Source organism: Capsicum annuum, chromosome 1 (genome assembly GCF_002878395.1).
Source record: "Capsicum annuum cultivar UCD-10X-F1 chromosome 1, UCD10Xv1.1, whole genome shotgun sequence".
NCBI classification, from domain to species: Eukaryota; Viridiplantae; Streptophyta; class Magnoliopsida; order Solanales; family Solanaceae; genus Capsicum; species Capsicum annuum.
Window position 1 is genome coordinate 221567976 of NC_061111.1, and position 11849 is coordinate 221579824.

The 11849-nt window shown below is 34.0% G+C and overlaps 1 protein-coding gene across 1 annotated transcript; it reads right to left on the reverse strand.

The window, feature by feature from the left end:
• Positions 1-10589: 10589 nt before the first annotated feature.
• LOC124896995 lies at positions 10590-11466 on the reverse strand. The gene has a single exon (XM_047409041.1). The coding sequence runs from the start codon at positions 11464-11466 to the stop codon at positions 10891-10893; it is 576 nt and encodes a 191-aa protein (XP_047264997.1). The 3' UTR covers positions 10590-10890.
• Positions 11467-11849: the final 383 nt, after the last annotated feature.

Consider the following 11849-nt stretch of genomic DNA (forward strand, 5'->3'; position numbering starts at 1 on the left):
GTTACCTTTATGTTGGTGGATCTCTTTAAGAACTTCACTGGTTCAAGCAATCTTATGGGTCTAGGTTCCTTGGGGATTATGTATGTGAAGGTAAATATTCATCTGAGCTTGGTGTAACTAACCCTTTCAACAGCTGAGAATTATAAATTTGCCATGGTTGCACATTACTTGTCTTGATGAACCAATTTTAAGGATAGTAGTACAGGGATTAAGACTTCATTTTTCCAAATGATAACCTTTAAAGGAAAAATGTAGTCCTTGCAGTGGCTTCACTTCATAGAAGAAGAAAAATTGAATTAAAAAATCTTCTTAAATTTCAAGTTTGATTTTCTTTTTGTGCTTAGTTCTTGCATTCTAAAGATTTGATGTAGGCGGTAGGAGGGTTAAGCCTATCTCTCAAGAAGCATTCTAGAAATTTAAACCTACCTGCAAGGAGGACTAAAGCTACCTCTCTAGAACAATAATAATCTAAAAGAAAAAGCTAAAAATCTTAGCCCCACATGAAAGCAGGTAAGGAGTTTGGTCTATCTCACAAATTTTTGCATAGTTCAACTAACCGACTAATTGTACAACTTGGACTTTGCCGTACACAGATAAGATGATACTCCTATGTCTTATTCCAATTCCACCTGCAATGTCTCAATCGATCAAGTTGAGTGTTTTTCTCCATGTCTACACTTCTTATTGTGTACAACAAAGCCAAATTGGATGTATAGTAAGGTTCGTTAGGCTATGCCAAAAATAAATAGATAGGCAAAACTCCTAGCATGCATTCAAGTCGACCTAAGATAGGCCTAGCACCTAACATGCATTTAAGTAGACCTAAAACTTTTGGGTTATTACTCTATTCGTTTTAATTTATGTGACTAAGTTTGAATAGACACATAAACAAGAAAGAATGGGAGAATTTTGAAACTTGTGGTCATAAAAATAGTAAAATAAATTTGTCAATTGTCTTAATTGCTATATCTGTTCAAAAACACGAGCTTTGGGGATAAGTGGATTGGGTGGATCAGTTGGTGCATTTCAACTGTAAAGTTATAGTGATTGTAAATGGTACCCCTGAAGATTCTTTCTCACACATAGGTTTGACACACAGGGACCTACTTTCTCCCTTATTCATCCCAGTAATTAAAGAGGCTTAGTCTAATGTTATGTAAGGCCATGTCTCCATCAGATCAAAGGTTCCGGTATTAGGATAGGGGAATCTAATAGAGTTGACGTATGCCACATACTTAATGCCGACGACACATTAATCCCTTCCCTTGTGGGGCTGAGGAGAACTAACTAAGATATCTTAGAGTCATTTTGTTATTATTTGAAGTTGTGTCTGGATTGAAGATCCACTTGGAAAAGAGATCAGGTTTCCTGTCAGTGAAATGGAGGGTTTTTCGTCATAGGGAGATAATTTAGGGATGCCAAGCATGTGAGCTTCCTGTCATTTCTACTCTATGAGATTACACTGGGTATGTTGTTGTTGTAAACAAGTGAGCTTCCCACTACCTGTCTTACAACAACAACAACAACAACAACAAACCCAGTGTATTCCCACTTTGTGGGGTCTGGGGGGGGTAAGATGTACGCAGTCCATACCTCTACCTCTGATGAAGTAGAAAGGCTGTTTCCGAAAGACCCCCGGCTCAAGTTACGAGATATCAAACAAACACATAGTACAGCACAGAAGCAGATGACATAACATAGATACTGCATCCCACTACCTGTCTTAGCAGTGTAAAAAAATAGATAAAACTTTTAAATCTATTTTATATAATAAATGTATCTCCAAAACTTTGTAGCGCAAAGACAAAATTTAGATGCAGACCCTCAAAAGCTTCTCTTAACTTTGCTATTGAAATCTATGAATCACCTAATAAGGTCTGTAAACACAATCTGCTGACATCTTGTCCCAACTATAGCTTACAACACTGTGCAACCAACACCGTTATATTCTTCTGTCAATCTATGCTATTTTCAAATATCTTTTATGTAGATTTAGGGGATAATGATGCTCAATGACACAACAACCTCTTATTGATGTTTATTCATTATGAATGCTCCACTAACTGATTTTTCACGTCAGAGATTTAGTAAGTGTCAAAATTCTGATTATGAACAATTCATGGAGGGTATGGTTGAGTATTATAGTTACTGACTTACTGTAAACCTTACAAAGTTCTTCACTATGTATTAGTATTATATATGGATGATCCTTTGAATGAGTTTAAATATTTTTTGTAGTGCATGAATTTCCTAAGCATTTAATGTATATTTGTATGTCACGTGTGGAACAAATATGCCACTCTGCGATAAGAGAGGGTTGCTTGGATGGTAAACACCATCCACCCCCAATTCTAAAGTTGTGGATTCATATTACAAGGGAGCAAAAAGAGGGGCTCCCAGGGAGAGGTTAAAAAATAAAAAATATGCTACCTGCGGAACAAATGATGTCCCGCAAAATGCCAAGGTAAGGTCTCTTTTCATTATTTTGGAAAGTCTAAATCAGTACGATGTAGGGTATTTGATTAGTGAAAAGTTGTTCATAAATTGTACTCTTTTCTATTTGAAAATGGATGGTCATGCCAAAGGTGTGAATAATTTAGCATCTGTTTATCTAAATAAGTAGTTTGTAGTTTGTTATTTTCTATTTTTGTGTTTATTTTATTTACCGGAAGAAAAGATAGCTTCTTTTTAATGACTAATATGAATAATAGAATAAAAGATAGTGTCTTTTTAATTACTGATCTGACAGAGTAACCTGATGTTCTTAAAAGTAGAAAGTCAGTGCCATATGCATATGATAATATTCTAAAGCGAAGTTGTATATGATGCATTAGTGATTTCTAATCAACCTAGCTTAGGATTTTGATTGTGTTTCGGAAACTATCTATGTAGAAAACAAATTAAAAAAATTTAATAGCTATGAGATGCCTGGTGTAAAGAGAGTAAATTACCACCTGAAAAGATTGTCACTTTAAAATGCATGATGTAAAACACGTTTTTTCTGAGACCCTCTCAAATGTAAGAATTAGCACCTGAAAGCTTTTTCTTTGCTATAATTGAAATTACTTTCATGAACTATGTATTCTACTCTCTTCTCAGCCTGGCTATACAATACATCTAATCTCTACTATTTTTCACACACAACAGAATTTTCTATACTCAGATAATCTGTTGCAGTTTTAGAGGAGTTCAAAAGTGAAAATTCTCAGACACTAGGTTATTCAATATTAGTTAAACTGTTGGTAATTTTTATCACTTTGTCTATGTTCTTTATATTGTAAGATTTTGTTTTACCCTTGATACATTAGAAATAATTCTCTGAATACGACTTAAATAATTTTTCCTGTGGAATTAAAAAGTCACCACAAACACATCATACCACGTCATTCTGAATAAAGCTTGCATCTTTTGTGTTGACACATTAAGCTTCTCAAATATCTTTTCTCGTGGTTGTGAGGTTCTCTCTATATCTAATATCAATTATCTCTTTAGTGATGATGATTGGAGACTCTAGGATAAACTATCGTTGATCATTTAAGTTGTATTTTGTCTTGGAGTTGTGGCACCTATATTTCCACTAAAACATGCATTTAGTATGGGTATTATATACTATTTTTTAAATTATTAATATTATACGGTTTTATCCTGAAATAGTTTTTGAACATTGATTCTGTCAGTTGTGACTGCTTTTATTGATGATTAAATTCCATCTAATGTCAACATTTTTTAATTTAGCAAATGAATTGCAAAGCTTTATTGGGTTTTAAAAGAGAATTCAGATCTTGAATTTTGTGGTAACATGCAGAATATAGTACCATATGCTTATAATTTTATTTGACTTTCCTATTATTGCGTTCAATTGTCCATATTAATTTGTTAGGATATGGCATGATGTTAATTTATACGATAATGTGCCTTTAAATAGTTAAGAAGTGGAACTAGAGGATAGGCATTTTGATCAAAATTATTATAAGTAATTATTTAAAATAGATTTTAGGGATCTCCTATTCAGCTGCAAAGTGATTTAGACTCATTTATTGATGTAATCTTGGCTGTGTAGATTTGGATGGTAGTGCCCTGACTATACATTAAGAATTCTTACATCTAAAAAGCAAAAATAACTTGTCAATTTACAACTTTTAAGATGAAGTTGGTCAGAAAAATTGAAGCCCTGCACCTAATCTTCCTCTTGACAAATGTATATGATATGTACGACATCACGAGGAAGGAAAATTTATTGAGAAATACCATGTCATTCGTCTCATGGTATTCTTAAATATACACATGTAGAAGGAGATGATTTACCCATACTCAAATGAGTTCAATTCTTGGATTAGCTGTAGTTATTGTCTGTAGATTAGATAAATAATTCTGTTACTAAGTTATTATGGTGTTATTTTATTTCTGTGAAGGGCTCCTCTAAGGTAAACGTACATACTTATTATGCTTTACATTTACATCAAAAAAGGTGTAAATATTTTTAGTTGTGTTGTATCTGCATTATATGAGCTTATATGCTATAAAAGTTTCATGTCTGTACTGTGTTATTTTGTCATTCTTTACCATCATGTCACCAGATGATGGACGGACGGACGGTAAAAGAGACATTAGAGGCTGCTGAAATCATCAGGAAATGCAATTATCTTTTTCCTGATTTTTTTGAGGTCTTTTCATGAAATTTTAAAATTAAAATTAATTAATCCTCACCTTTAACAAAAGACTTTTTAATTTTCTCTAAATAAATTCTTTCAATTGCATGATATTCTTCATTAACTAAAAAGAATTTGAAAGGTTTTTGCGCTATTAAAATTTAAAACAATAACTATATAAACAACCATACAATATACCTTCAACTTCCATTTTCATTACTTTGTGCAGTGTACATTATCAAAAATAGGATAGAGTTCCACTATATATTACAAATTTCATTGATATCGATTTGGTGATAGATGAAGGAGGCAGGCGAGGAGCAGAAGGAGAAGTAGAAGCGAAGAAGGAGAAGTAAAAGCAGAAGAAGCGAAAATACGGAAGAAACACGAAGAAGTCAAATAAGAAGCAGAAATCATAAGAACGAAGTAAAAAGAAAAAAAGTGTATGAAGAAATTTTTTAATCTTCATTTGATATATTTTTTTAATTTTAGCTCTATGAATATAGTAGTTTTTCTTTTTCTCACTTATTTGTATGAGAATTTTTTTTATTATTTTAGGACAGGCTTTATATTAGGAATTTTACATAAAATTAGGAGAAAATAAAATAAGAAGAATATGGAGTATATAAGGAAGTATTGCCAAAATTACAGTTTAATTTTAAATTTATTTATTTTGTTTCAAATATAGTTATTCTAAATTTGTAAAGTATAACAATAAATTATATATATGGCAGGAGATACAATTTATTTTTAAAATAAAAAGGCAAGAAAGTTGGAAGATTTTAAAATAGGTAAAATTGATTCAGTGGACTCTTATATTATATCTGTTTTGTAATGTGGATATTTTTATATACATGTTTATCATCTGGATTATTGAGTTTATTAAAAAGTAATATTTTAAATCCTTTGATCGTCAATCGGATATATATAACATTAAAATGGCTGATTAGGATAAAGTGTGTGTAGGCACTTGCTTAGAGTGCAAGTGGAGGGTTAATTTTTGATCAATTTTATATTAAAATAATTTTAAAAATTAAAAAAAATCCCCACCTACAGTTTTTTAAATTTAAATATATTTTAAAAAATTAAAAAATAATAAATTTTTTTAAAAAAGCCCGTCCCCCAACGCCGTCGCCCGTCCAGCCACCCCACCCCATGCCTCACCCCTGTCCAGCCCCCGCGTCCCGTCCAGCCACCCCCCACCCCACCCCTCACCCTCGTCCAGCCCCCTCTCTAACTTCGTCAACTACAGAGAAATCGACTCTAATGATCCAAATGCTCTCCAAGAACTCCTTCAACGCACTTACAACCATACCATATGGGTCCTCAAAAAGGTACACTCACCTGCTATGGCTACTGTACTACTCAATAGTACCCTTTGTTACTTAGCATTTGATTGGATTGGATTAGGCATCTGTGAGACGCCCACTTGTAATTTCTACTTGTTTGTAGTATTCGATGGACTAATCTGCGGCGGATCGACTGAAGAATATATGGTCTGCTTGATGGTTCGTCTTGTCTACCAACTGTTTGTTACTATTTCCCAATGAACTTTGTATTCTTTTATTGCTCTTTATTTGGGATATTTTGCAATAGATATTTGGTATTCAGTTTTCTGATTCTTCAATCTTCAGAGTTCAGAATTTCTGTTTCTGTTATTCGTGGTTTAGCTGCTCGCAGTCATGGCCAAATTTCTTTTCATTTTTATGATTTTTGCTGAATTTAGTGGTTATCAGTTCACGTTAGAAAACAATTGAAAAGGGGGAAAAGGGGCTTGGGCATGTAGAAATAAGTTCTTTTTCAAAAGAACAATTTGTAAGCAAGTGTAAAAATGAATGTTGTTAGAGGTTGTTAAAATGGAGGTTTAAGAAAAAGAAGGAGAAGATAGAGTAGAAAAGAAGAAGAAAGACGGAAAAAAAAGGAAAAAGGCAAGAGAGAGGCAACAAGAGGAGGGGGTTGTTTTTTTTTTTTTTTTTTTAATTTATTTATTTTAATATTTAATATTTTTTTTTTATATAAAAATGATGTGAAAAGATGACATGATAGCTGACGCGGTGGGGTGAGTGTGTTACACTCATCGAAAAAGTGATTGGAATATTATTTTTTAGTGGATTTAAGAATTCAGATGACAAACATGAGAGTATCGCATTACAAAAAGAACGTAGTATAAAGGTAGTCATTTTGCCTTTAAAATATTATGAGCAAAAAAGAAAAGAAATTTAATTCTAATTTGAGAGGATATTTAGGGTAATAAAGAATAGAAAAAAATCATAATTAACGTGTGAGGAAGAGAGAGATAAATTAATCAATAAGAAAATTAAGGAAAAAAAAATCAAAGAAAGAGAGAGAAGTTTTAGTTTAAATTTACCATTAATTTGGTGTAGAAAAAGTTCTTTTTCTCACCTATCTATCAATTTTTGTTAAATTACTTTAAATTTATATGAGAAAAAAGATGAGAATATTTTAGAAAAAGTTTAATATTGGAAGACTTTACATGAAATTGAGAGAAAATAAAGTGAAAAGCATCGTCAAAATTAAAGTTTTTAAATTTACAATTAATAGTCATTTATTTTGTTCCATATTAGTCACCTTAATTACATAAATGGTGGAAGATGTAACTTAAAAAAGGTAAAAAAAAATTGAGATATTTTTGAAATATTACATGGAGAAAAAGGGAGGAAATGACTTATGATTTTAGAGAAAATTTAGGAACTAAATGAAGAATAATAATTGTAATTAGGAAAGACTCATAATTAAATCAGAGGAGGAAGAAAAAATTAAGAAAAAAGGCATAAGGAAAAAAAATTAAAATAAAGGATGCCAAAAATTTGAATTTAATTCCTTTTTTGATTTTCATATTTTCCTTCTTCTCATTTTTAATTTATTTCATATTAGTTAAATTCATATAAACCTATATGTATTTATAGATGAATAATGTGAAGGTCGGAATAGAGTAGGTGATATGACACCTCTCTTTGGCTATCATTTATATTGATCTTTTTCCTTATATTTTTGACTTTTTTTCTTTTTTTCTTTTTTCTACTTGAAGTGTTCATAAAATAATTGTATAGTGGCTAGGAGTTACACCTTATTAATGTTAATCTTATGATAAATGTTACACATAATGTAATCGTAGAATTTGAATGACTCTTATGATTCGTAATAAATAAGGAAAATAAAATAATAAGATAAATCATGAAGTGTTACTTACTTTAATAAAGAGAATTCATAATGCAAAAGACTAAAAATAAAAGGATGTTAGGATACTATGCTTTATTTGATTCTTCATTAATTAAAAAAATTAATAAAACTGCAACTAATTATTTTATTGAATTGAAAACCTGAAGGTTTTGATTTGAAATCGATGGTTTCATGGAGAATTCTAAAACGTTACTCTTCGTGTTTCATTAGTTATTAAACAACCGCATTATAGTAAATATAATTGTATAGTTATTGACTTGTGAGTATTTGTCGAAGATGTCTACCCCTACCCCGCGTAAAATCATCCAAGGCTAACCTCTCACACCTACGAACTGGAGCATCCGTGCCCCTTCTCATCACATGTTCAAACCATCTCAGTCTCCCTTCCCGAATCTTATCCTCCACTGACGCCACTCCCACCCTGTCCCGAATAATTTCATTCCTAACCCTGTCAGCCCTCGTGATACCACACATCCAACGCAACATCCTCATTTCTACCACCTTCAACTTCTGGATGTGAGAATTCTTAACAGGCCAACACTCCGCGCCATACAACATAGTCGGCCGGACTGCAACTCTGTAAATTTGCCTTTAAGCTTGGGAGACACCTTCTTATCGCAAAGAATTCTCGAGGCGAGCCGCCATTTCAACCAACCCGCCCCAATACGGTGAGAGACATCCTCATCAATCTCTTCATTCCCCTTAATCATAGACCCAAGGTACTTAAAACTATCCCTCTTACAAACCACCTGAGACTCCAACTTCACTACCACCTCATCCTCTTGCCTCGTGTTACTTAACTTACACTCTAAGTACTCCGTCTTTGTCCTACTCAACTTGAAACCTTTAGTTTCCAGGGTTTGTCTCCAAACCTCCAACTTATCGTTAACACCTCGACAAAACTCATCAATCAAGACTACATCATTCACAAAAAGCATACACCATGACACCTCACCTTGAATACTCCGAGTCAACACATCTATTACCACCGTGAATAAAAACGGACTCGGAGTCGAACCCTGGTGCAATCCAGTAAGTACCGAAAAATGCTCGGAATCCCCTCCCACAGTCCTTACCTGAATCTTCGCTCTCTCATACATATCCTTAATCGAATGAATGTACGCCATAGGGACCCCTCAACTCCAAGCATCTCCAAAGAACCTCCCTAGGGACGTTGTCATACGCCTTTTCCAAGTTAACAAACATCATGTGCAGTCCCTCTTCCTTTCTCTATACTGCTCCACCAGTCTCTACACTAGGTGAATTGCCTCAGTCATCGAGCGACCAGGCATAAAACCAAACTGATTCTCTGAAATCGACACTATCTTCCTCAACCTTCGCTCCACCACCCTCTCCCAAATCTTTATTGTGTGACTCAACAACTTAATACCTCAGTAGTTGTTGCAACTCTGAATATCACCCTTGTTCTTATAAAGAGGAATCACTATGCTCCATCTCCACGCCTCGGGCATCTTCGCGGACTTAAAAATGTTGTTGAATAAGTCGGTCAACCACCTCAACCCCGTCCCGCTTGCTAACTACCAAAAATCTATCGAAATCTCATCGGGCCCCGTTGCCCTGCCTCTTTGCGTCTTGCGAATAGCCTCACAGACCTCCTCCACCTTAAAACGCCGACAATAGCCGGAATCTCGATATTCTTCAGTGTGCTCCAACTCCCCTAGTACAATGCCTCTGTCCCCCTCATTATTCAGGAGCCTATGAAAATACGACTGCCATCTTTTCTTAATAAGAACGTCATCTACTAAAACTCTGTCATCCTCCCCCTTAATGCACTTAGCCTGGTCCAGATCCCGACCCGTACGCTCCCTAGCTTTGGCAAGCCTATAAGCCTCTTCTCCCCGCCCTTCTCCTTTAGTCCCCTTATACAATCTCTCAAACGTTGTTGTCTTAGCAACGGTGACCGCTAACTTAGCCTCCTTCCTAGCTAACTTGTACTCCTCCTTGCTCACCCGTCTTTCCTCTTCATCTTTACTCATCTTTACTCTGAACCAACTTTACGTAAGCCGTCTTCTTCGACTTCACCTTCTTCTTAACTTCTTCATTCCACCACCAATCCCCCCGATGCCAACCAGACCAACCCCTCGAGGCACCCAAAACCTCTCTAGCTGTCTCCTTGAGTAGGTGACGTCTCATTTTAGAGTGATAGAAAATTCCATCAAGATATTATTATATTATTGTTTTACAGTTTTTAGTTGAAGTTTCAATAATTGATGTATTTGTTTAATTAATATTTTACAATTATTTCACATTGTGAGATACTTTTTAGACAACAACAACAACAACAAACCCAGTGTAATCCCCACCAAGTGGGGTTTGGGGAGGGTAAAATGTACGCAGTTCATACCGCTGCTTCCGAAAAATATATGGTGTAGATTAATAAAATAGATGTTAATAGATGTTAATAAAAAATTTATTAATGAAGAACATATTATTCCTCATTTAATAGATGTTAAATTTGTTGCGCTTTATTTTCTTTCATCATTTGCAATCAATTCATAATACAATTAAAACAAGTGGGATAATATAATATTACGATTAGATAATAGAGTGAATAAAAAATTAATTTAAAAAAAATATTAGTTCCTTAACGAACGTGCGAAGTGCGGCCAAATTTTAACTAGTTAAGTAAATAAAATTTAGTAAGAGATAAATAGCAATTTGTAAAATTTGAGTATCAACTTAAAGCCTAGTACGAGGAAAAAGATAATCCTTCCACACTTCATTTATAGTACTCTATTATTTTAGTATGAATAAAATAATTCCGATAGAGTTTCAAGGTCTGGAACAAGGTAATTCTTCGCAAATGAAGTAAATATAAATATTGTACTTGAAAGTAGAGCTTGTGAGTAACGTACGTGTGACGTATAGGTCTCGAGATAAAAACAATCACTAGTACTTGTATTTGAGTAGGCGACACAATCACTAGTACTTGTATTCGGGTAGGCTGTCTCATCACATCCCTTGATGTGTGACCTTCCTAATGCGAAATGTTTAGTGCTCCAAATTGTCCATTAAAATATTATACTTGGATTGGAGAGGAACAGCCTTTCAAAGTCTCATCTTGATCAACTTTATAGTTGCTTTTACGATTTGAATTCATTTGAACTCTATTATTCCCTTCCACAAAGGCATTGTACCTCAAAACAAAAGCCAATAGCAAAACCACCCATTCCAAGCAAAATATCAAAATGGACAATCCACCAATCAATTTCAAAATTGTAACACCATTTTCTGCTCTAACATAGGACTTCAATTCTCCAAAAAAAACATAAGTCTTTGTTAAAATAAGCACAGCAGCAGACCCTTGAAATATTGTTGTTATAACTGTAGCTACCATATGAATGACGTACCAATTGTTGGACCTCGCTAGGGCTGCAGTGTACGTGCAGCCGGGGACTGCACCAGCGATTGTGAGAACGTGGAGGAGGATGAAAAGGCCTCCGAATAATGAGGGGATTAGGCAGAAGGAGAGTGTAAGGAAGATACAACTCGACGATGCACCTAAGAGAATATAGTTTAATAAACGAAATATTTGGTGAGATGAATGACAGTGAGACTTGAACTCATTTGAAGTGATTACGGGAAGAGTATCCATTGGATTGAATTTGATGGAGAAATTGAAAATTGAAAGGATTTTAGATTTAGAAATTGTTGGTGATTTTTTAGGAGAAAAATTATAAAGGTAAAGAAGGGGAAAGGAAGGACGTAATTGGTATTTGAAGAAGTGATTATGTAACGGCTAGTTGAAATGTTGGAAGAAGGAACAAAATCCAACGGCACAAACACCCCAATAGATCTAGATCGAATTATAAAAATATAGCAGAACGGTAACACTAGATTATCAGAGATGGTACGACAATTCTAGTATGATTTAATTAATTGCATAAATGATCCTTATGTAACATAAATGTTAAGGTTTAAGGTCATTAACTTGTAAAATAATAGAAATGTGGAATAAGAGGTAGACAAGAAATGCAG